The sequence below is a fragment of the Eublepharis macularius genome, chromosome 5 (assembly GCF_028583425.1).
Source record: "Eublepharis macularius isolate TG4126 chromosome 5, MPM_Emac_v1.0, whole genome shotgun sequence".
NCBI lineage: Eukaryota > Metazoa > Chordata > Lepidosauria > Squamata > Eublepharidae > Eublepharis > Eublepharis macularius.
In genome coordinates, this window is record NC_072794.1 from 18,692,193 (window position 1) to 18,714,823 (window position 22,631).

Below are 22,631 nucleotides of genomic sequence, written 5' to 3' on the forward strand. Positions count from 1 at the left end.
AGCCCTGTATAGAGTAAATTACAGTAGCCTAACCTGGCAGTGACTGTGACGTGAATTGCTGTGGATGAGTCTTACCAAGACAGGTAGAGAGCCAGCTGGTGAGCCTGGTAAAGATGACAGAATACTGTCCTTAACTCTGTGGACACCTGTTTATCCAAGGAAAGCAAGGTATCCAACCCAACCCCCAGGCTCTTCATGGAATCCACCAAAAATAACTGGACCTTGTCAAGAGGCAGTAGTTGCACCCTCTCCAGAGGCCCGGTCCTCCCCAACCACATGACTTTCGTCTTAGATAGATTCAATTTCAGCCAGCTCTGTCTTAACCATCTGACCACAGCATTCAGGCACTGGACCACATCTGAGAAAGCTGCCTCATGCCATTTATTCATCAGGAGAAAGAACTGGGTGTCATCAGCATATTGATGGCACCCAACGCCATACCTCCTGACGAGTTCCGCCAGAGGGCACCTATAGATATTAAACACCACTGGGGACAAGCTCACATCCTGCGGGACACGCACCACACACCAGTAACGGCTTGGAGGACCTTTAGTTGCCAATGGCAACTGTCTGATTGTGTCCCTGGACAAATGAAGAAAGCCATGCTAAGGCGATGCCAAGTGGTTGGCCAGAGGCTTCACAGGGGATACATTCATTGTGAGTGATGTGAAGTTTTCAGGTACTCTTGGGGCAGGCCGAGAGGGAGGGGGAAACCCTTCTGAGGTCCACATCATCCTGTTCAGCACCCCAACCCATTCGAGGGAGAATCTCAGTTACTTGTTTTGCTGTTTTGATGCATTTTTCTACCATAATTAGACATTAAGAACTGTGGCTAATGATCCATGAGAGCCTACATGGTGTAGTAGTTCTATTATTGGACTAGGATCTGGGATTTCCAGGTTCTAATTCCCACTCTGCCGTGCCATGGCTTAATGACCCTGGGCCAGCCTCGCACTCTAAGCCCCTCCTGCCTCACAGGGCTGTTGTGAGGAAAAACGGAGGGGAGAACAACGTAAGCTGTTTTGGATCCCCATTGGGGAGAAAGGTGGGATTAAGGTTGCCAACTCTGGGTCTGGAATTTTCTGGTGATTTAGAGGTAGAACCTGGAGTGGCTGGGATTTGGGGAGGGACCTCAGCAGGGTATACTGACCCTCCAAATGAGCCATTATCTCCAAGTGAACTGACCTCTGTTGTCTGGAGATCGGATGTAATTCGGGGAGATCTCCAGGCCCCCATATGCAGATTGGCAACACTGGGTGGAGTAGAAATGAAGTAAATAAATAAATATTGGTAATCAGAGACACAAATCAGCTGCATTCCGCTGTAGGCTATAATTATTATTTCATACAACATTTTCCGTAAGTGACCAGAACTACTGGGGTTGGCTGCGGTTCAGCTGAGGAGCATATACTGTACACGGCTTGCAGGCTTCCCCGGCACCTGACCCCTTCAGCTTAAAAGGATCTTGGGTTTCAGGAGATGGGATTTTCCCCTGCCTGAAAGCCTAGAGAGCTTCTGCCAGTCACACACTGAACTAGACAGAACAACAGCCTGACACCATTCAAGGCCCGAGTAAAAATCTACAGCTCGGCGTCTCTCCTTGGAGTCAGTGACAGAGCACCTGCTTTGCATGCTGAAAGCCAGCTGCTTCATATACCCGTTAAAGGTTCTCAGCTCGCAGAGGCAGAGAAAGCCTTTCTCTGCCTGAGGCCCTGGAGAGCTATTGCCACTCAGAAGCTTACAGTTATAAGGCTACTGGCCAGATTTTCTGGCTGGTGACCACAGGTGGGATGATGGTTGAGGAGTGGAACGGCCGGATTGTGATAGGAGTGGGGTAGGAAGTTCCAGGTGTGCAGGATGACTGCAGTAGTGGGAAGGGTAGTGGTCAGTCTGGTGGTAGCCATGGCAGGGGGAGTGAGGAGCAGAACGTAGTGACTGGTGACTGTGCCGCGGTTGGTGGATAATAGGGTGTCCTGGATGGCCAGACTGGGGCAAGTAATGCTGGCCACTGGGGTGGGCTGCCCCAGGATGAGGGGCTGGTGGGCAGGAGAGATAGTCCTCTGGACAGCAGCACTCCAGGAACTTCCGCCAAGCTCTTGACCTCAGGTGGAGCTTCCGGGAGAGTTTGAGCGATATGGTGGCCTCGTACTCGTGGGACTTGAGTTTGGCGTAATAGTCGGAGAACTTGTTGTAGAGGATGGAGATGGGCATCCCGTTGAGGATGATGCCAAAGGAGATGCAGGCAAAGGCCACCATCCTGCCCAGCACCGTGTCCGGCACCGTGTCCCCATAGCCCACGGTGGAGAGGCTGACCTGAGAGGGGAGAGGGAGAAGAGCAGAATGAGAACCCATCTACTTTCTGGTTCATACCTAGAGAACAAACTCTTCTGCAGGAGCATAAGAACTCTACTGGATCACACCAAAGTGGGCTTATCTTATCTAGTCAGTTAAGAGCGGCAGGACTTTAATCTGGAGAGCCAGGTTTGATTCCCCATTCCTCCACTTGAAGCCAGCTGGGTGACCTTAGGTCAGTCCCAGCTCTCTCAGAGCTCTCTCAGCCCCATCCACCTCACAGGGTGATTGTAAACCACTCTGAGTGGGCATAAGTTGTCCTGAAGGGTAGCATATAAATCAAATTTTGTTGTTATCTAGCATCCTCTTTCCAACAGTTACCCACTCGATGTTCCCATGAAGACCACACACAGGGCGTGAAGGCAACAAGCCATCCTCTATCATTTGTACCTCAGCAATTGGCAGCAAAGGTAGATAGCCTCTGAACACGCAGATCCCATTTAACCACAAGGGCTAACAACCATTGATAGGCTTCTCCACTTCTTCCATGAATGTTACTAATCCTCTTTTAATAAGTGTCTTAACAGAAGTCTGTTGGATCAGGTCCATCTAGTCAAGCATCCTAATACTTTAATGACCAACCAGGAACCTCTAGAAATCCCACAAGGACACCACCACCACCACCCCTGCCTACCTTGGGGTCCCCCATCTTAGGTCAGTTCCTCCTTGCTATGTGACAGTCTACTCATGCCCCTTCTCTTACACGTAAAACATCAGATACACTCCAGCAGTGCAAGATTCAGCTCCAGCAGCACCTTAAAGACCAACTAGATTTCCAGGGTACGGGCTTTCGAGAGTGAAAGTGGAAGATCTGAACAAGGGACCTGCCTCTTGAAAACTCTAACCTTGGAAATCTAGTTAGTCTTTATGTCATGTCTGAGCCCCATCCATGCCAATGCTAATACTGAGCCATTGCTAATGCTGTACCTTAATGTCATTTTGCAAATGCCTTAACCATCACTTTAGTTTCCCAGGCATCCTGAGAACACAGCTGGCTTATCTCCTTCCTTTGAAGCTCCCAGAAGCGACCTTGCACTGTCTGAAATGTTACAGTTTAGTCTTACGCCTTTTGTTCTGTCTAGGCTGATGTGTAAACCCTGGAAGAAATTCCCAGGATGTTTCCTGCGCAAACCTGTAGTTTAGTTGGGAGGGGGGAATGATTGGGTATTTAGAGATGTACTTTCTTCACGTTTCTATTCCTGTCAAGGAGCGTGTACTGCTTAGATGCTTTCTTGCTTCTGAGTAATCCTATGGCCATATATATGGAAATGATTTGATTTCTGAATAAAACCATCTAACCAAGAGCCTGGACTTCTTGTTGCAATGGTACAGGGATCTGTCTACCATATCCTGTCACCCATAGCCCGACACTTTAAGGTTCTGCTAGAATCCGAATCTTGCTCTTCTATGACAGTCCAACATGGCTACCCACCTGAAACTCCAAAAGTGCTAGCTCTCTCCTCCAAGTCCAAGTTTTTAATTTGTTGTCAAACCGCCCTGAGCCCATCTGACGGGGAGGGCGGTCTAAAAATGTAATTAAATAAATAAATATCCAGACAGAGGGATTCCTGCCCAGTTTGTACCCCCTCCCAAACCACATGGTGCACATGGGGACAGTTGCAGGAAAGACTTTAACGAGTTAATTTACTGAGTTCAATGGTTGTTGTGGGTTTTCCGGGCTGTATTGCCGTGGTCTTGGCATTGTAGTTCCTGTAGTTAGGAACTTCCTGTAGTTAGGAACTACAATGCCAAGACCACGGCAATACAGCCCGGAAAACCCACAACAACCATCGTTCTCCGGCCGGGAAAGCCTTCGACATTACTGAGTTCAGCTTCCAACTTTTAGCACTGGGGAATCTGAAATGTGGGAGAAAACTCACTGCCTTTTCCCCAGATATGCATTCCCTTATTTATCATATGACAAGCACAATCGTGCAGAAGATCTTCTCATTGAGTAGGTCTATAGCGCACAGCTGGCACACAGAATGCCCCAGGTTCAATCCCCAGCAACTTCTAGACAAAAAGCACCATGGCTGCAAATGTTAAGAAAGACCTTCCTCAGTCTTTGGAATGGAGGCTTTAGGTTTGGGCTAGATAGACCGATGGTCTAACTTGGTATATGGGAGTTTCACATATGATCCACTTTGAGGGAAGTGCCTCAGTGACAGAGCAACATGTCATGGATATGGCTAGAACTATAGGGGAACAATTGCTGAATATGACCAAGAAAGCTATTCAAGACACCTATGCACACAGAAACAGGGCTAGCCCAGCCCCATAACTAGACAGGCCACAAAGGGAGTCTAGAGGCCTAGAATAAAACAACCTTGGAGAAGGGCATAAAACAATAGTTACACAGTCGTATTGCCATGTGTTGATTAGAAGCCATCTAATTTATACTAATGCACACAATGTACCAAGGCCCAGATGCAGGGAGTATCTGAGGACGACAGGAATATCTAACTTAATTGAAGCTGGCAATATTATAGATGTACTGGTGGAGGACCAAAAGATATTCAGATGCACGAGAAACTTGTAATTACTAATTCTACATAGACCTTGTTAACACAAAAAGGAGCAAGACTGAACTAGGTATTGTTATATGTTTCAACAAGATGTTTCAAATACGGATAGTCTTGTTTGGTGTATGAAATCATAGGGTAATAGTTAGCCAAGAATTTGAGTCTCTGAAGCAGCTATTGTTAAGAAAAAGTTCTGAAGCCCAATAAATATGACAAGTTACACTGATAGCGAGCTTCTTCTTTGAAAAGGCTCCTTGCCTGTGATCTTCTGATCTTTGGGTAAGATACTTGGTGGACTCTCGTAACTGCTCTCCTTAATGGTCTTTGTATTTGTTATACTGGATGGTACAATTTTCTGTTGATTTGTTATTAAGAATACTAAGTAGGTACGCTATAATTATAAAGGTTTTAAAAGGAAGAGGAGACTCCATAATTGTATTACTATACCTAGTAATGAACCAAAATGTTATCTGGCCAGGAGTTAAATGATTTGCTATAGGAAAGCTAATTAGATGCTTGGGGCTTCTTAACTGCATGCCTATATCTGAATTCGCTCTAACCAGAATCATCCAGAACACGCCAGTGAAGCCACTGAACACAACTGGCCCCTGGCAGTCTCTCCAGTTCACAGATCTTGGGGAGCAAGTACTGCAACATGCCCTTCTCTGCCCAAGACCCTGGAGAACTGCTGTCAGCCAGAGGACACAATAAGGGGATAGATCAGCCAATGCTCTGAAACAGAGATAATGACTTACTGCTGCCCACCACCAGGCATCAGGGATGCTAGTGAAGTTAGTGCCAGGGACGTCATGTTCCACTGAATGCATCAGGGCAGAGAAGGTGAAGACGCCCATGGCGATGAAAAGGAAGAGGCAACAGACTTGCTGGTAGCACTGCCGGATGGTGAAGCCGAAGGCCCTCAGACCCGTGGAGTGGCGGGCCAGCTTCAGGATGCGGAAGATGCGCATCAGCTTGATGAGCTTGAGGACCTTCCCCAGCTTGCCCACGCTGCGCATCTTGTGCAGCTCCTCGTGGTAGTCGGTGTCCCCCTCACTCAGGTTCTCAAAGAGGACCTGGATGTAGAAAGGCAGGATGGCCACCAGGTCAATGGCGCTGAATACTGCCTGCAGGAACTGCTGGAGAGTGGAGGTGGAGATGATGCGCATGAGATACTCTACAGTGAAGAAGATGGCGCAGATGGCCTCCAGTTGCTCCATGCACTTCTTGCTGGTCGTATGCTGCATCTCCTCGACAGTGCTCAGCGTCATGCCTACGATGGAGAGGAGGACAAAAAAGCTGGACATGACGGCAATGATCTTGGCAGGGATGGAGGAGTACGGGTTCTCGATCAGGTTCCAGACAGCCTTGCGGAACTTGCCCATACACTTGCCATCAAAGTGTTCCCCCTTTTTGGTTGGCTCCAACTCTGCTTCCAGCTCCCGTTGGACTTTGAGGTAGTCGGCCAGCTCGTCCTGTTTCTCTTCAAAGAGGATGCGGCAACACCTCTGCGTGTATTTAATGTGGATGCCCCAGTACTCAATCTCTTCTACGAAGTTGGCCGGGCAGAGCTCATCCATGATCCACAAAACTCCGCTGCGGTAGAAATGGAAGACATAGTGGAACATGAGCGGGTCACGGTCGAAGAAGTATTCATTCTTCAGCACTGAATAGTCATCACAAAGTTTCAGTTTCTTTGTGGGGCTCTTGGAGATAGCCAGCTGGCCAATCCTAGTGGTGGGGTACTTAGCAGCTACCTTACAGGCAATCTGGAAACATCTCCCCCCAACATTGAGGTTGAGGACAAATCGATTCCGCCGGGATGGAATCTTGTTGCTCTCCTGATTACTGTCCGCTATGTTGGTCATTGAGCCCCATTGCTTCACCAGATTTTCCTGTGCAAAGGGGATGTACGCTTCCTCCTTTTCTGGGGTCTGGCAGCACTTGGGGCAGTCTCCGATTTTCAAGTTGGCCGAGAGACTCAAGCGCCTCTTTGTGGCTTGTCTCATTGCACCTGGTCCTGGCTTGCCCAATGGTCCCCCTGCTGCTCCTGGTCAGGTGGTGAGTTTGGGAGAATCGCTATTCTGTTCTCACTAGGTGTGCATTCATGGAGAAGAATCTCAGAAGCTCCCTGAAGGCCAGCAGGTGCGTACCAGATCACCTGCCAAATGCCTAACAGTCAACTACATCTCTAACTGAGCCACTGAACTTAAGCTGGAAAGGCTGCAGCTTCTTAAAATGTTAATAAGATTATGGCATTAACCCCTGGACAAGGAGTTATTTCTGTAAGTCCTTACGATTCTGACATCCACCTGCCATATTTCACTGGCAACATACAAACTGGGGAAGGAGAGAACTAAGAAACAAGCATTTTGTACAGGAAGAGAATCTCAAGTGATTGTTTATAAATATTATACGTTGGTTAATACGATATGCAGAGTCTCAGGAACAAATGGAATAAGGAGTTAGATTGCTCAGTTTTGCCAAAGCAATGAGATAAGGCCTTGAATGCTGTACCTGTTACTTCTATGAATCTTAAGCTGCAACTTATTCAGCAAAAAATTATATTTAGGGTATATTGTAAAACACAGCACCTTTTTAGTAAATGTCTAATTGCTGGCTCTGTGACTTACGGGGCACATCACTGAAGCATATGCTTTGGGCACGTGCAGTTCTCTTTTTTTGGGAGGAAGTTACTACTCATATTAATTTTGATTTAGAACACCTGTTGATTTTTGAGGATGTTTATATACCTGCCTGGAACCAAACTATTTGTCAACAAAAATGGACCCCCCTTCTGCCTTTACTGCCATTAAAAGATTTATATTACAGCACTGGAGAATTAAATGCTCACCTCCCATAATTCAATGGATGGAGGAACTTACAACTTTATCAGTATTTGAATGTACAGCATATAGATGACAACTGCAAATGGACTTATTTTTAGATATTTGGAAACCTTTTGTGGATGCTTGTATGCAGATGTCTCATTATAGGTGTAATGTTTCTATTTCTACTGAATATGAGGCTTATTTTGTGTTTTTTTTCAAATAGTTTTTTTTAAAAAAAAATCTGAGCCTCACCAATTCCCCCCCCCCAATAGCTTTCTAGCAACAGTAGCTTGTGTGTGTGTGTGGGGGGGGAATCACAAAAGACTAGAAGTTATCTCTATCTGTAATCTAAACTTTCTTCATGGCCACTGTAGTCCAGACTTATTGAGAAAATGTACGTGGCCCACTGACATAAGGGAAGCATTTCCAGGGTAGGAGGGAAATTGCTGTTCCTGAAAGGGCATTAGCCCTCCATTGCATGTCAACTCCAGTCAGCATTCCAAACAGGGTGCAATTTTTGTCTCCCATGTTGGCATCAACTTCTATGGGACTACAAAACAGACTGGAATGAACATATAGAGTCAAGCCACTGGTCTATCTGGCCTAGTCTTCCGAAAAGACCTTCTCAAAGGTCTCAGGCACAAAAAAAGGTTCTTCCCAATGCCTGGCATCTGAAGCCATTTAACAGATGCCAAGGACTGAATTTATTTTATTTTTTCTTCATTTGTACTCAGTCCCTTTTTAAAGCCAACTAAACCAGCAACTATATTGATTTGTATTCTATTATTTATTTATTATGGGGACCCAAAGTTGCTTACATAATTCTCCGCTCCATTTCACCTCACAACAACCCTGTGAGGTGCATTCGACAGAGTGCGCGTGACTGGCCCAAGGTCGCTCAGCAAGCTTTCATGGCAAAGCAAGGTTTTGAACATGGGTGCCTCAGATCCTAGTCCAACTCTCTAACCCTTACACACTCAATTTGGTATCTTCTGCATACAAAGTAGGTACTTTACCAGGGAACTAATGGCCAGGGAACTAACTGCTGCTAGGAGAAAGCAACACCTGGAGATGAACTTCTATTGAGCAAGACTATTGATCCCTATAGACAACAGCTGTTTCCACACAGATTGGTGGTAAATCTTTACATAGGTCGATGTTGTCACTAGACCTATTCACCTTGCTATCACAACTCCTTCTTTCAGAGATGAAACGTTTTAATGGAACCAGTGGTTTAACTATTGGGTCACGGAGGTACTTTAAGGGAGTTATTCCATATATTTGTAGAAAATTGCTTTTAGCCAAAGTAAGTCTTGGTAACCTTGGGGGAAAGAATGTAAGTAGAATACGATCATAGTATATTGGACTCTGGATTCTTTCTACTGTTCTTAAGTCTGTATGTGGTACATTCAGTAAGAAGGCTAGATGTTGCTTAGCACGCCATTTTGGGAGCCAATTAATATGCCTCCCTTGGTAAGGATGGATCTTTAACACAACCTGACAAAAGTCCTCATTCAGAATTCAATGGGGAACTGCATCAAAGTAAGTCCTCCCAGAGGCCCTCACTTCCTTTAGTGGACAGGGCCTTTCCACACAGATTATTAATTCCAAGTTTGATGTAGTTGGGAAGTGAGGGGTTTTTCCTGCTTCCTCACAGCATTGTGGTATGTTCATGTACCACTCCAATTTTTCCCCACACCTGCTTTTATTTTGGGAAGAGTTGCAGCCAAGCCTAGCAGGCTACCGTGTGGGATGGGAAACGACAGATTTCCTCAGTCCTGTGTACCTGGCAGCCATTTCTCCTGCCCATGACGACCGTTACTGGTCCACCATCCTGTGTCTTTTTTTAAAATTGGTAACTGAATATCATTATAACAAAGTAATTTGTGTCTCCAAGTTCCATGCTTTCATTTTAAAAAGTCTCTAGCTCCTTTTTGCTGTGGAGATATAAGGGGAAAGGCTCTATGATGACAGGAACGACTTACTTTGTTAAAAAGCTGGGTATTCAGATAGCATGATAGAACAATATTTCAACTGTTATAACTATATTTTATAGTCAATATTTTAAACATTTTAAACAAGATAGGGAATGGTAAATGGCAGGGGAGGGGATTGAGGCAGGGAACTGTGGAAGCCCTGTTGCTGCTGAGCTGTAGCAGCTGCAGCAACAGAGAAACTATACATGCTGCCCTAATGTGAAAAACACTGAATGTTGCTTAATCAGACGGGCAGCAGCTCTCCAGGGTCTTAGGCAAAGAACAGCCCTTTCTAGCTGTAGATAGTTTTGGGGAACATCAACTGGTTTGCTGTTTGCACTATTTTCCAAATCTTCAATCTTTGCCCTATTGCACTGTTTTATTATAGATCTTTGCTGTTCGATTGAATTGCTTTTCATATTTTGTCATTTTCCTTGAGTCTCAGTGAGAAAGGCAGGCTACAAATGAAGTTAATAATATAATAATAATAATAATACACAAGATCCTGTCAGTGTTCTACCTGAGAATTACAGACCCTTCCCCAACCCCGAGACACAGGTCAGAGGAAAGCAGCCAGTTATGTACTTTTATTGCATCATAATTCCTCCTACTGACAAAGGATTGCATACAGAGGAGAAAAATATATTAAAACATCTATAGTTATATTCAGTGATCTTCAAGGCAAGAGAAAACAAACGGAGATTTATTTCTCACAAATAAAAATGACCTACTGCCATTGCCCCAGTAGAAAAGAAAAATCGCTCCCCCATGGACAACTGGCCCCAAAGAGAGGTTAATGCAGCACCTTCGACCTGATCTTGCAGCCAGGCAGCCGTTTAAGACTCGAGAGTTTCATCCTGGCTCTGATCAAAACTCGGAGGAGCTATGCTAACACGGGAAATTAACACAGCTTATGGTCACCTCATGGCGATATCTTCCTGTTCATCATCGGCACAGTAGTCAGATGCTAAAGGCACTGGACTAGTTCAGAAATAAAAATAAAGTGTGACATGGAGCGGGGTGGAGTGGAACGTCAAACCGTAGACAGGCCATGATTTTCCTTTTATCCGGCCAGAATTGTGGCTCCTACTGAGAATTTTAAAAAGAACACAATGCCCCCCCCCCCTCCACAGGAGATTCCTTGGAACCAAAAACTGAAATGAAAAAGAGGCATCAATATTTAGGAGTGATGTTTGTGGACGAAAAGGGAAGGTCCGCTTGTAGTGTGTGGGAGAGGTAGGTCCATAAAAGCCCCTCCGCTCTCCAGTTTCATACTCCCTTGAAAGATCATGTCCCAGCTTCTTGTATGGCTGGCTGGCAAGAGGGCAGTTTGCCGCGTGTGAAAACATGTTGTTCAGTGGAGATTGTTGTAGGTGGAAGCAGGAGCAAGTAGCCAGGACTAGAGATGCCGCCTAGTGCAAGCGGAGGACATTTCTTCTGAGGGAATGGCAACATACTGTCAGGAAGAGAAAGAACAGATGGCACCCTGTCAGACAACCTTCTCTGTCTGCATATGTCTAATCCCATCCTTCCTCCAGGAAGGCCAAGGTAGCATACATGGCTCACCCCCCACTCCACCCCAAACAAACTTTGTGGGGTAAGCCAAGGTGTGAGTGGATCAAGGTCACCCGGCAAGCTTCCATGGCAGGCTGGGGATTTGAACCTAGGTTTCCTAGGTCATGATCCAACATTCGAACCACTCCACCACACTACCCTTGTGGCCACAGGAAGGAAAAAATATTCTTGTGGAAGAGGAGCAGCTTGGAAGATTTAACTCATAGAATTCAAGTGAACTAAAGATTGGTTTGGTTATTCTGGTTGGAGAGAAATTCCAAAGACTTAAATCCTTTGCTTTCATTAGACTGCTGCATTTGATTTTATTCATACAGTGTTTGGAGGACTTTTTTTTTAAATCCAAACACAAAATCAGCTTTTAGAGTTTCCCCCCCTCCTTAAGGAAAAAAAATGTGGTGGCATGTGGACTCACAACCTCATAGTCTAAACTGTGTTTAGACAGAGAGATTAATAGATGTGCCTTGAAGATTCACAAAGCGGAATCTTTGTGATTTCTTTCCGTGGCTCTCTTTTTTTGTTGGTTTGTGTCTTGAAGATTAGCAGGAACTGAGAAGACCAGTTTCTGCTCCAAGGAATTTACAGCTTGCAGTACAGTTGGGGAGGGGTGCGTGAGTGATGCAATGAGAACAGCAGGACTTGGAAGCCCGCTTGAACTACCACGAGAAAAGGAGTACCCCCCAAATAGCCCCCAAATCCAAGCTTAGACATACCGCTTATGGCAGAGAATCTTGCTGTCTGTTCATGCTACGGACTGGCCTGCTAGTCTGTAGCTGAAGGAGTTACGCTTTGTTCTCCGGCGCTCCCACAGGGAAACACTGACTGCAGCCACCACTGCAATCAGCAGTGCTAAGAGGGTAGAAAGACAGAGAAGAAGCCTCTTAGCTTTGGCACTGCAGAGAAAGCACATTCCAGCCAGGGAACCAGCCAGGTCCTCTTCCATAGAGACACTTGAAGATGAGCTGGCAACAGGTAGACAGGGGGGCTTCTTTGTCCTAGGGATGCCAGCTTCTATTCTTAGCTCAGCTCCTGCATCATTAACGTTAGCTGAATATGCAGATGTTAAGCAGGTGAAGCATTCTCATCCCCTCCAAAACCTCTCATGCACTATTTTCATTGGCTGCTAAAAGGCGCATGATGAAAACCCAAGTATACAAAAGGTGACAGTGCCCAGCAAAGCTGTCTGTGCCACTCAACTTCCTGTCTTGTGACAGAAAGGCAGGAAACTGGCAAAGGGGTGTGACAGGAATATGCACTCCCTGTTCAGCTCTGTCGCACTGGGTTGCAACTTACCGACATATTCATCAGAACACTTCTCTTTAAAAGAGACATGATATTTGCCACTGCAACATCCTGTGGGGCAAGGAGTTCCACTGGCCAATTGCAAATTATGTGAGAATGCCCTTCATGGCACTGGACATCAACCTCTTTGTCAGTTTCAGGTTTGAGAAAGTGGTATATGGGGGAGGGGGGAGAAATGGCAGGAGACACATCCAATCCGCTGCCACCCTTCTATACCCATTTTCTCCCTCGCATGCCACAATCTTTAATAAAACTGGCATGCCTGCACATGGTTTCTAAGAGATTAAAAATTGTAGTCTGTGCCTCTTCTGGCACAAGTCAAATTGAAGGGGTCCTCAGAACTTAGTGGAAGAAACACAACTTCAGATTCAGCCCCGAATAACTGATTCTATTGATTCCAACAGGACACAAGTTCAGCTGGATTGAAGACTAAGAGCATCAAGGCTTTTACTCACCCACAATGGCAATCGCTGTCAAATAGACTGGTTCCTTGAGAATACTTGGAGGGCCCTTTGCAGGAAACGTCTTGCCCTCTGAAAGGAGAAAAGAAAGGTAGACAAAGACAGCACTGCACAGGGAAAGCTTCTTCTCATTTCACCCACATATACAGCCCTTTGCAAAACCAAAAGCTCGACACAATCATATTTTGGTGGCTTCAGGATAATCATTGTGACTCAAGAAGCCTAAGAACACAAGTCGGTCAATTAGCAACATTAAAAACCAATGGTCAATTAAACATCAAATATCCCTTGAAGTCCAGAATGTCATTGTGTTAAGTTGGCAGCTGCATTCCTTCCTAATTCCATTCCTAATAAGGGCCAGAAAGGGGGTGCTTGCAGCGGGCAGGGGCAGACCAAAGACCTGTAACTTCAGAAAGAAGTAGCTACTGCTGGCTTAGCGCAATGGCCTTGAAAAACAGATAGGAGCTTTAAAACCGTTCCTATTATTATTATTATTATTATCAATGATCTGGATGAAGGAGTGGAAGGGCTGCTCATTAAATCTGCTGATTATACCAAATTGGGAGGAGTAGCAAACACCCAAGAAGATAGAATTAAAATTCAGCAAGACCTGAATACTCTGGAGAAGTGGGCAGCTGTGAATAGGATGCGATTCAACAAAGACAAGTGTACAGTATTACATCTGGGCCACAAAAATGGGAAGCACAAATACTGGATGGGGGATACACTTCTGGGCAGTAGTATATGTGAAAGTGATCTTGGGGTAAGAGTGGACTGTAAACTAAATATGAGCAGTCAGTGTGATGCGGTGGCAAAAAAGGCCAATTCAATCCTGGGTTGTATCAAAGAGGCTATAGCGTCGAAATCGCAGGAGGTTATAGCCCCTCTCTATACTGCCTTGGTCAGGCCCCACCTGGAGTATTGTGTGCAGTTCTGAAGGCCTCACTTCAAAAAGGAGGTGGACAAAATCGAGAGGGTGCAGAGGAGAGAGACGAGGATGATCAGGGGTCTGGAGACTGAGCCCTACGAGGAAAGGCTGAGGGCCTTGGGAATGTTTAGTTTGGAGAAAAGGAGATTGAGGGTGGACATGATTGCTCTCTTTAAGTATTTGAAAGGCTGTCATTTGGAGGAAGGCAGGGAGCTGTTCCAATTGGCAGCAGAGGGTAGGACCCGAAACAATGGGCTTAAATTACATGCACAAAGGTACTGGCTGGATATTAGGAAGAACTTTTTTTTGGTCAGAGTAGTTCAAAAGTCCTGTCTAGGGAGGCGGTGAGCTCCCCTTCACTGACAGTTTTCAAGAAGAGGCTGGATGAATATTTGTCAGAGATGCTTTAGGCTGATCCTGCACTGGGCAGGGGGTTGGACTAGATGGTCTGTATGGCCCCTTCCAACTCTGTGGTTCTGTAATTTTTGTGTCAGTTTGCCCTCTTCGTTTTATAACCATAGGAAGATCCATGGGTTTCATTATAAAAGCTCAACCAAAGACCCATCCTGTGACTCATTGCACTTTGGGAGAAATCTTGACTGATGCTGTGCCAGCCAGCTTGACATTCCCTGAGGCCCTGCCAAAGACATCCAGAGAACATTATCTGTGTGCAAAAACAGATACTATCTGTAAGAGCAAGACAAAATTCTGCCTGCTGCGGGCAGGGAAGTGCAAAGTTGGGGCATGGAAGGATAACTATGGCCTTGGAGCAAAGCAATGACATTGCTGCCAATAAAAGCGGCTTCTCAGAGATGGCATGGGCAGCAACCGTACCCACGTTGTACAAAATCAAAATTACAACACTCAATGGAAGTGATTTACAACTAAAAGCTTCAGCTTTATAAAAGCTTGGGTAGTCGTCTTTCTGTTTCTGGCACCCGATTATCTTGTTTACTGCAGTGTTGAGATGTTCCTTCTGTCCTTGGTTTCTAGTACCTGTGGCCAGGGAGAGGGAGGACAGAGTGAAAGAGGCGACGGGACTCAAGAGTACAAACTTGTACAAACCCTGAGGGACCCAGAAGGGTGCCAGGCCAGGTTCAAACATACAGGAGTGCGAGGTGATGATCATGGGGCTGCACGATGGAATGGACTGCATCGTTTTGGAATAAAAGAGCCTGGCTGGATTATTTATTTATTTATTTATACCAGTGTTCCATCTAGTCCAGCATCCTGTTTCACACAGCCGCCAGTTACTCTGGAGGGTCAACGACAGGGCATACAAGCCAAGGCCTTCCCCTGATGTTGCCTTCTAGCATTGGTGTTCAGATACTGCCTCTGAATGAGGAGGTTCACTTTAGCTGGTAGCCACTGGTAGACCTATCCTCAAAGAATCTGTCCAATCTACTTTTAAAGCTATCTGTGCCTATGGCCATCACGACACCCTCTAGCTGTGAATTCCATATTTTAATCGCTTGTTGTGGGGAAAAAAAAGTATTTCCTTTTGTCCGTCCCAAATCTACTACCCATCAGCTTCACTGGGTACCCTTGAGTTCTAGTATTTTGAAAGAGGGAGAAAAAGTTCTCTCTGCCTGCTCATTCTACCCTATGCTTACTCTTATAAATTTCTATCATGTCCCTTTCTAAACTGAAAAGTCCCAGCCTTTCCTCATAGGACAGGTGCTTCAACCACTTCATCTTGGTTGCCTTCTTCTGTATTTTTTTCAGCTCTGCAACATCGTTTTCGAGATACGGTGACCAGAACTGCACCCAGTTTCAGAATGCAGGTGGTAGATTCTAGTTTTGAGTGTTCCCTTGCATAAAAACCTCCCGGTAGGCAGAAGACTAGCACAGCAAGAAGAAAGATTCTACCAGATCTCTTTGCTTGTTCTCCTGGTTTTCTAACTGACATTTTTTAAACATACAGGAGCATTCCAAAAGGTTATCTTCTTCTGGCGGTCTGAAGCAGCACAGCCAGTTCTATTGCCCCATTCCTCTAGCATGTGTGAAGAGAGAAGGAGCTGGAGCTGGGAAGGTAGAGAGGGCCAAGAGCTAGAAATGCAAAGATGTAAATGTAACTTAAGAGATGGGCTAATGCAATCGCACAAAGCAGACAGAAGGCAAAGGCATTCTGAACGGGCGAAACAGGCAGCAGGGCAAGCCAATACCCTCACACTGAACAGCTGCTTGCCCCCTCCCCAAACAGACAGCCATCTGCCCCACCTGTTTTAGTTGCTCCTGAAGGTGCTGGCAAATTCAAGCTGCAGCTCTTTTCATCCCGCTCATCAAGACAATCTGCATGGCCATCACACCACCAATCCAGTGGGAAACAGAGACCACCTGGTGCACATTGGAATTCTTTCCTGGAGCAGGCCAGGGAAGGGAGGGGCGTCTGGGGTTGGGTCACGTGGGGCCCACAAGACTTGGCAGAATTGTTAGACTTGTCCAGGCAGTCCTGATAGTCATCGCAGAACTGTTCCAAGGGCAGGCAAGGGCCTCCACCTCCACATTGCCATTCGCCAGGCTCACAAGTGACATTCCCAGTGTTGCAGCTGCTCTCATTGCCCTCTGCACAGTCTGGCTTCCCATTGCACTTCAGGCACAGTGACACCTGGTTCCCATCTTCACATGGGAAGCTATGAACGGTACAGTTTGAAACATCTGTGGAAAGAGAGAGAGAAATGGTGAGGAAACAGCTGGGTCAGTTGAGAAGCATTATCAAAGCAGCACAGTGAGAAGAAGCAGAGGGGATCTCCAAGTTGCATCATGGCAGGCCATATCTACAGAGGCACAGACACTAAACAGGCATTGGTTTTACATCTCTGTGGGCTGAAAACGCCTTCTGGATTTCAGGACTGGCTGAGATTTGTCCTGGCTCGACTCATTATTGATGGGTTCCCTCAAGAGGTTCACTTTTTCTGCTTCAGTATAACAGTGCCAGGCATCCCCAAAGTTGCCCTCTGCAAAAATGGATATTGCTTGCCTCTTGAACCATCTCTCCTCCATCACAAGACTCCATAGCCAAACCAGGGGTGAAAGTAAGCCTGTAGAGAACATTGATTAAAAAAAAGTGGCACCTCCCACTTCAGGATCCCGAAGTGTGACAGTACCAGAAGAATGGAATTTTCCTTTCACCGTGCTTCCAACCCAATAGCTGCTGTGCTGTGGGGTACCCTACTCAAGATTCTGAGCCCTTTGCACGCACACCATTCAACCCAGCTGCCACCTACCCTCAAAATTTCAGAAGTTTGCCCAACCATATCATTAGTGAAGACTGATCAATGTTGGTTTGTTCACTGGTTCTAAGCAGAAAACGATTAACACTGAATTTCTTAAGCATTTATTTCTTAGGCTAGGCCAATACAAGTACCGAGCGAGGTTTTCTGCAGGTTAGACCCAACACATACACAACCTCTGGTGTACCCAACACATACATATCACCACTGGGATTTTTAACGTTTGCCACTAGATACATGACTGGAACGGCAGTGTCCTTTCCACAAACCCTTACCAGATTGATAACGTTCCAACCCATGGTTTATCTGTGGTTGCAGTCCTAAGCTATTTACTTTGGAGTAAGCCTCAGTGGACCCAATGGAACTTAGTGCAGGGGATTGGGTTGTTAACAAAGCAAGTCCCAAGGGAGCACAAGAAAACCTGGCAAGCAAGCCACATCCTGCCGAACAGCCACATTTCAAATCCTTAGAGGGACAATAAAGCAATCTATATTTTGACCAGCTCAAAACTCCAAAGAAGCAGTCCCAATAAAAATATATTGTTTTACTGTTCCTGTTTGGAGTATTTCTAATAGGCTGACACGTTGTCCTTGGGCGTTGCTGTCAGACTCAGATCCTGATTTCCACCAGGCATGTAACTGTACAAAAAACCAAATAAACTCAGAATATGTCAGGAAAAGCCAGAATAGCCGATTACGTGCAAAGGCCAAGTCTTCTTGGCAGGAGACAAAGGTGTCGGTGGATTGTTGTAAGACAAAGGCTGGAAAGGAAATCAAGATAAAAGGACTCCTTCACATTTATGTACAACAGTAGGTATAGTAGGGACGACAAATTGATAGGGTGCCTATTTAAGTTTAGAACTTTTAAATTTATTTTATGTAAAATATTTATATCCTACCTTTCGAGACAGTTTACAGAATATACAAACGCATAAATATAAACATAATTAAAAACATGAATACAGCAAATAAAATCTACAACCTTGTCACTGCTAGCCGCCAGAGATGTTCACTCATTACATGTTTAACTTGATATTAAAAGAAAGTTAAAGATTCTTGAAGTCAATAGGATTTAGAAGTGCCAGATTGTGGTTGGATCAGAGGGGTCATAGATCAGTGATAGAGCATATGGAATCTGTGCAAAAGGTCCCAGGTTCAATCCCCAATAGCTTCCTGGTGTTGGGAAAGGCCTGTCTTTGCCTAAGAACCTGGAGAGCCACTGTCAGTTAATGTACAGTTCCAAGCTAGACAGACCAATGATCCAAGTCTCTCAAAGGCAACTTCACTTGTTCCCGAGAATACAGCCATGCTCTGCTACTTTTCACAGGCACACAATGAAGCCGATGGACAGCAGATTCAAGATACTCTGTTACTCAACAAAGAGATGTGGAATTCAGGATACTGCAGAGAGCCAGCATGGTGTAGTGGACATTGTCAGATTAGGATCTGGGAGACCCAAATTCAAATCTCCAATCTGCCATGGAAGCATGCCAGGTGACCTTGGGCCAGTCACACCATCTCAGCCTAACCTACCTCACAGGGTTGTGGCAAGGATAAAAATGGAAGAAAAGGACATAAGTTGCCTTTGGTCTTCATTCGGGAGAAACGCAGGTTATAAATAATAAAATAAAATATAGATAAATATGGTTGCTCATTTAGTTGGCTTTAAAAGGGGACTGGACAAATTCACAGAGGAGAGGTCCATCAATGGCCATTAGCCACAACAACCGAATGGAACCTCTATTTTCAGAAGAAGTATATCTCTGCATACCACTGCCTGGGGGCAAGAACAGGGTGTGGCTTTGTCTTCCATGCCCTACAGGTTGGCCTTCCAGGAGCCTCCAGCTAGCCATTGTGGAAAACAGGGCACAGGCCTTAAGTCTAATTCACCAGGGTTGCTCCTATGACTGAGCACATGAATGGGGGGGGGGGGTTCAGCATGATAACTAACTGCATAGAATTAAACTGTCCACAGACTTGTCATTTCCACTTTTTAAAAAGTTATAAAGCATATTGTATGGAAATATCACAGCTAATAATATCATAGATTAATTACATCCCTAAGGAACCCATTTTGAAATTATATAGTAAAATTATTATATTTAAAAATATTAAGATATTATTTTAAAACATTTAAAATAAAACATTACAGTTCCATAAAATACATTGATCTTAACAGTTAACTTAGATATTCCTCTTTCTAATGGAGGCCAGCTGCCATCTCCATGGTAACCAAGGTGAGGGACAGACCCACTCCTTTCCAGAGTGGGCGGAGCCAAGAGGAGGCGCTGGCCCGCTCGCGGCCAATAAGGGTGTACAGATACCAAAGAGCCGCAGGACCACGTGCACAGGGAGGGGTCAAACCATGAGGAGCAGGCAAAGAACCAATCGGTATCTCTCCACGACGGAGCCTTCAAGAGCAGCGACCAATTGGTGAAGCTGAGGGGAGAGGCCTGAGAGTCTTCGCGGTCTCTCGCTTAAAGCGCGTGGTTTGAAGAAGGCTGCCTTTCCAAAGCACTCACCGGTCTCAACGGCCCAAGCGCAGAGCCACGCCACGACTGTCAGGAAAACACCGAACGAAACGAACCGCTCCATACTGTTGATTCGAATAACTGCGCCGCATGCATGGAATTTATCTGGCTGCACCGTGCGTGTGTAAGACCGCGCATGCGCGCACGGCGGCGCGTGATGTCACAGAAATGGCCCCGCCCCCTTGCCCGTCCTTTAGACTAAGGGAATGGAGCGTGCGCAGATCCGTTCCCAGAAATGACTTTTCTGGGTTCGAATTTAGAGGACGAATGGTGGCCGATGCAAAGAGGGACGAACGCTTCCCTTCTGCAGTACGTGGGTCTGAATTCAAGGAATCATATTGTTTTAAACGTGCATTTATTTTATTTACTTACTGTTCTCACTGAGACTCAAATCGTCAATAGCTACAGTCCATATGAAGAGACTTCTAATAAGCGATGTACTAGGGCTAGGATTATAGCATTTTTGAATGCATAGTATTAGGCATGATACAGAGTGCAAATATAAAGCAGAAAAATAGTATGGCATCAACGCAGCGACAACAGCCTGACACGTGCAGAGAATAAATAATACATCCTAAAATGCAGTGATAGTCTGCAATCCCTTTCCTTTTGTCAAATGCGTGTCGTGTTTCTCCATGTCATACATATTCTATATAAAGAATGATTACATTAGAATTATTAATATATATGTAAATATTTTGCATGTTGGTTAAGTATGCCTTGATCTAGTTGCCTTTTGGCATATTGCCTTTTGGTTACTGCAGCTGAGGCACTTTGCAATTAAAAATCTGCAAGGTAATTCACATAACAGAAAAAGTAATTGACATACAATGGAGCAATCCTACTATATATATATTTTTTATAACTTGTCATCAGACAAAGAATGGAGGTAGCCATTGTTGGTCTGTAGAACAATCCCCAAAGCAGCAGCCATTCGGTACTTTTTAAAAATTAGGATCACTTGATCATTTTGTAGTCTGATTCCTTGCAGAGTGAGTTATTGATCATATTTTTAAGGTGACCTAAGCAGTATCTCTAGCTGCTATCCAGAAATTTTGAGCTTCCCCACGTCTAAGTAGGATGTGAAGATTTTCTCTTCTCTCATATGGTCTCCTCGAGGCCTGGATCAGGCATAAGAAAATATGTCATGCCAGCAACTGAGCCACCAAAGGAAACTACATGGCATCTTGCCGTGTCCTTGACACCATGATTAAATAAATGTGAATTGCCAGGCATTAGGCGAGCTTACTTTCACTGAGGATTGCATAGCCCTCTCTGTATCTTCTCCAGCTCACAATCTGTTGTGTGCATGAACAATCCTAGACATGCTTACCTAAATGAACTCTATTCAACAGCAGAACTCATTGCCACCAGATGAGGTGATGGCTACTCATTTAGATAGCTTTAACAGGGAATGGGACACATTCATGGCAGGTGGGGCCATCAAGCTTGCTGGATGAACTTCCATGTTCAGTGGTAGTCTATCTCTGAATGATGATTCTGAGCAGCAGCTATGGGACTAGATCATACTTTGCTCATCGACCTTGGAATCATCCGGAGAAAAAGTTGTTGGACTCAGTGAACCTTAATTCTTATCTAACAAGGCTCTTATGTTCTTGGTGGTGGAAAGTGCTGTCAAGTCATAGCCAACTTATGATGACCCCTGCTGGGGTTTTCAAGGCAAGAGACTAACAGAGGTGGCTTGCCACATTGCCTGCTTCTAGCAGATTTATTAGAAGACTCCCATCCAATTAGTAACCTGCTTAGCTTCCAAGATCTGATATTGGGCTTGCCTGGGTTATCCGGGGCAGGGCTTTATATTCCTAGAGCGGGCCGTACTTTTGAATCAACATGTATTTCCACCCTACCTAACCCTTATTGTGAAATCAGACCGGCAAAAGGATTTGGAGGGTTTCATACTAAACCTTGCCTTTTCTTCCAACACAAGAGGGATTATGAAGGAGCGTGTGCCATTTTTTAAAAAGCAACTTGCAGGTTTTTGAGAACCGGAACTGGACCCAGATACCAGTTCTAAACTTTAATATCCTACATGGTCCCATAAAAATGCTCAGGCCTACAGGCTAGCAAGGTAATAAGCTTATAGCAAGGGAGAAACTACTCTGACCTGGATAGCCCAGGCAAGCCTGATCTCGTCAGATCTCGGAAGCTAAGCAGGGTCAGCCTTGGTTAGCAATTGGATAAGAGATCTTCAACAAAGATCAGGTTTCCAGAGGCAGGCAATGGCAAACCACTTTTGTTAGCCTATAGCCATGAAAACCCCACCAGGGGTCGCCATAGGCCAGCTATGACTTGATAGCACTCTCCACCACCAAGGCAGAAACCAGCTTTTGTGAACATCAGATCAGAAAACATTCAGTCTCATGAGGAATATAACCTAAGATTGGTGTCAGTTCTGAATTTCCCTATCCACACCTTCAGTTCCTCCGAGTTCTTTCCCAAGGTAAATTTGGCACAAACACATAGGCTTGTGTTATCATTAAATGCTTATTTAATGTCCTTGGTGCTGCCAGGAGCAAATTCAGATATAATCCGACCTCAAGAATGGCTGATTGTCTTTCAGGCTCACAGTTTCATTCACAGGCTGGAAGATGGAGGTGGAGGCAGAAATCTAATGCCCAATGCTGAGCTTCGTGATTTATTTTTCCTTTTGCTCTTTATTTAGCCCTGGAAAGCTTGGTCATAACAACTCCATTTACTTTGGCTTACAGACCAGCTGCCTACTGCTAGCTACAAGCTGGCTATTTAGTTTATGGTAAGAACAAGGAGGTTGAAGGGAGTCGAAGCTATAAATCTTCCAGAGAGATCAACACAGTAAGAAGTAAACAGCAGCGGAGTCTGCTTCCTGGGGACGCTGCAGATAATGAAAAGCAATAAAAGCAAAAAGAGGACTAGGAATAATTCCAGTG

General features: G+C 45.2%; 3 protein-coding genes across 3 annotated transcripts in view; all 3 read right to left on the minus strand.

The window, feature by feature from the left end:
• KANK3 (KN motif and ankyrin repeat domains 3) overlaps positions 1-22,631 on the minus strand; it is a 240,435-nt gene that overhangs the window by 161,171 nt on the left and 56,633 nt on the right. The gene's annotated exons all lie outside the window — the stretch shown is intronic.
• LOC129330260 (potassium voltage-gated channel subfamily V member 2-like) lies at positions 1,753-6,880 on the minus strand. The gene is made up of 2 exons (XM_054980298.1): positions 5,630-6,880; positions 1,753-2,313 (listed from the first exon to the last, which is right to left on the minus strand). The coding sequence occupies exons 1-2, from the start codon at positions 6,878-6,880 to the stop codon at positions 1,753-1,755; spliced, it is 1,812 nt and encodes a 603-aa protein (XP_054836273.1).
• Positions 10,257-19,827, minus strand: LOC129329808 (very low-density lipoprotein receptor-like). The gene is made up of 5 exons (XM_054979462.1): positions 19,696-19,827; positions 16,162-16,599; positions 13,008-13,085; positions 11,964-12,099; positions 10,257-11,134 (listed from the first exon to the last, which is right to left on the minus strand). The coding sequence occupies exons 1-4, from the start codon at positions 19,766-19,768 to the stop codon at positions 11,993-11,995; spliced, it is 696 nt and encodes a 231-aa protein (XP_054835437.1). The 5' UTR covers positions 19,769-19,827; the 3' UTR covers positions 10,257-11,134; positions 11,964-11,992.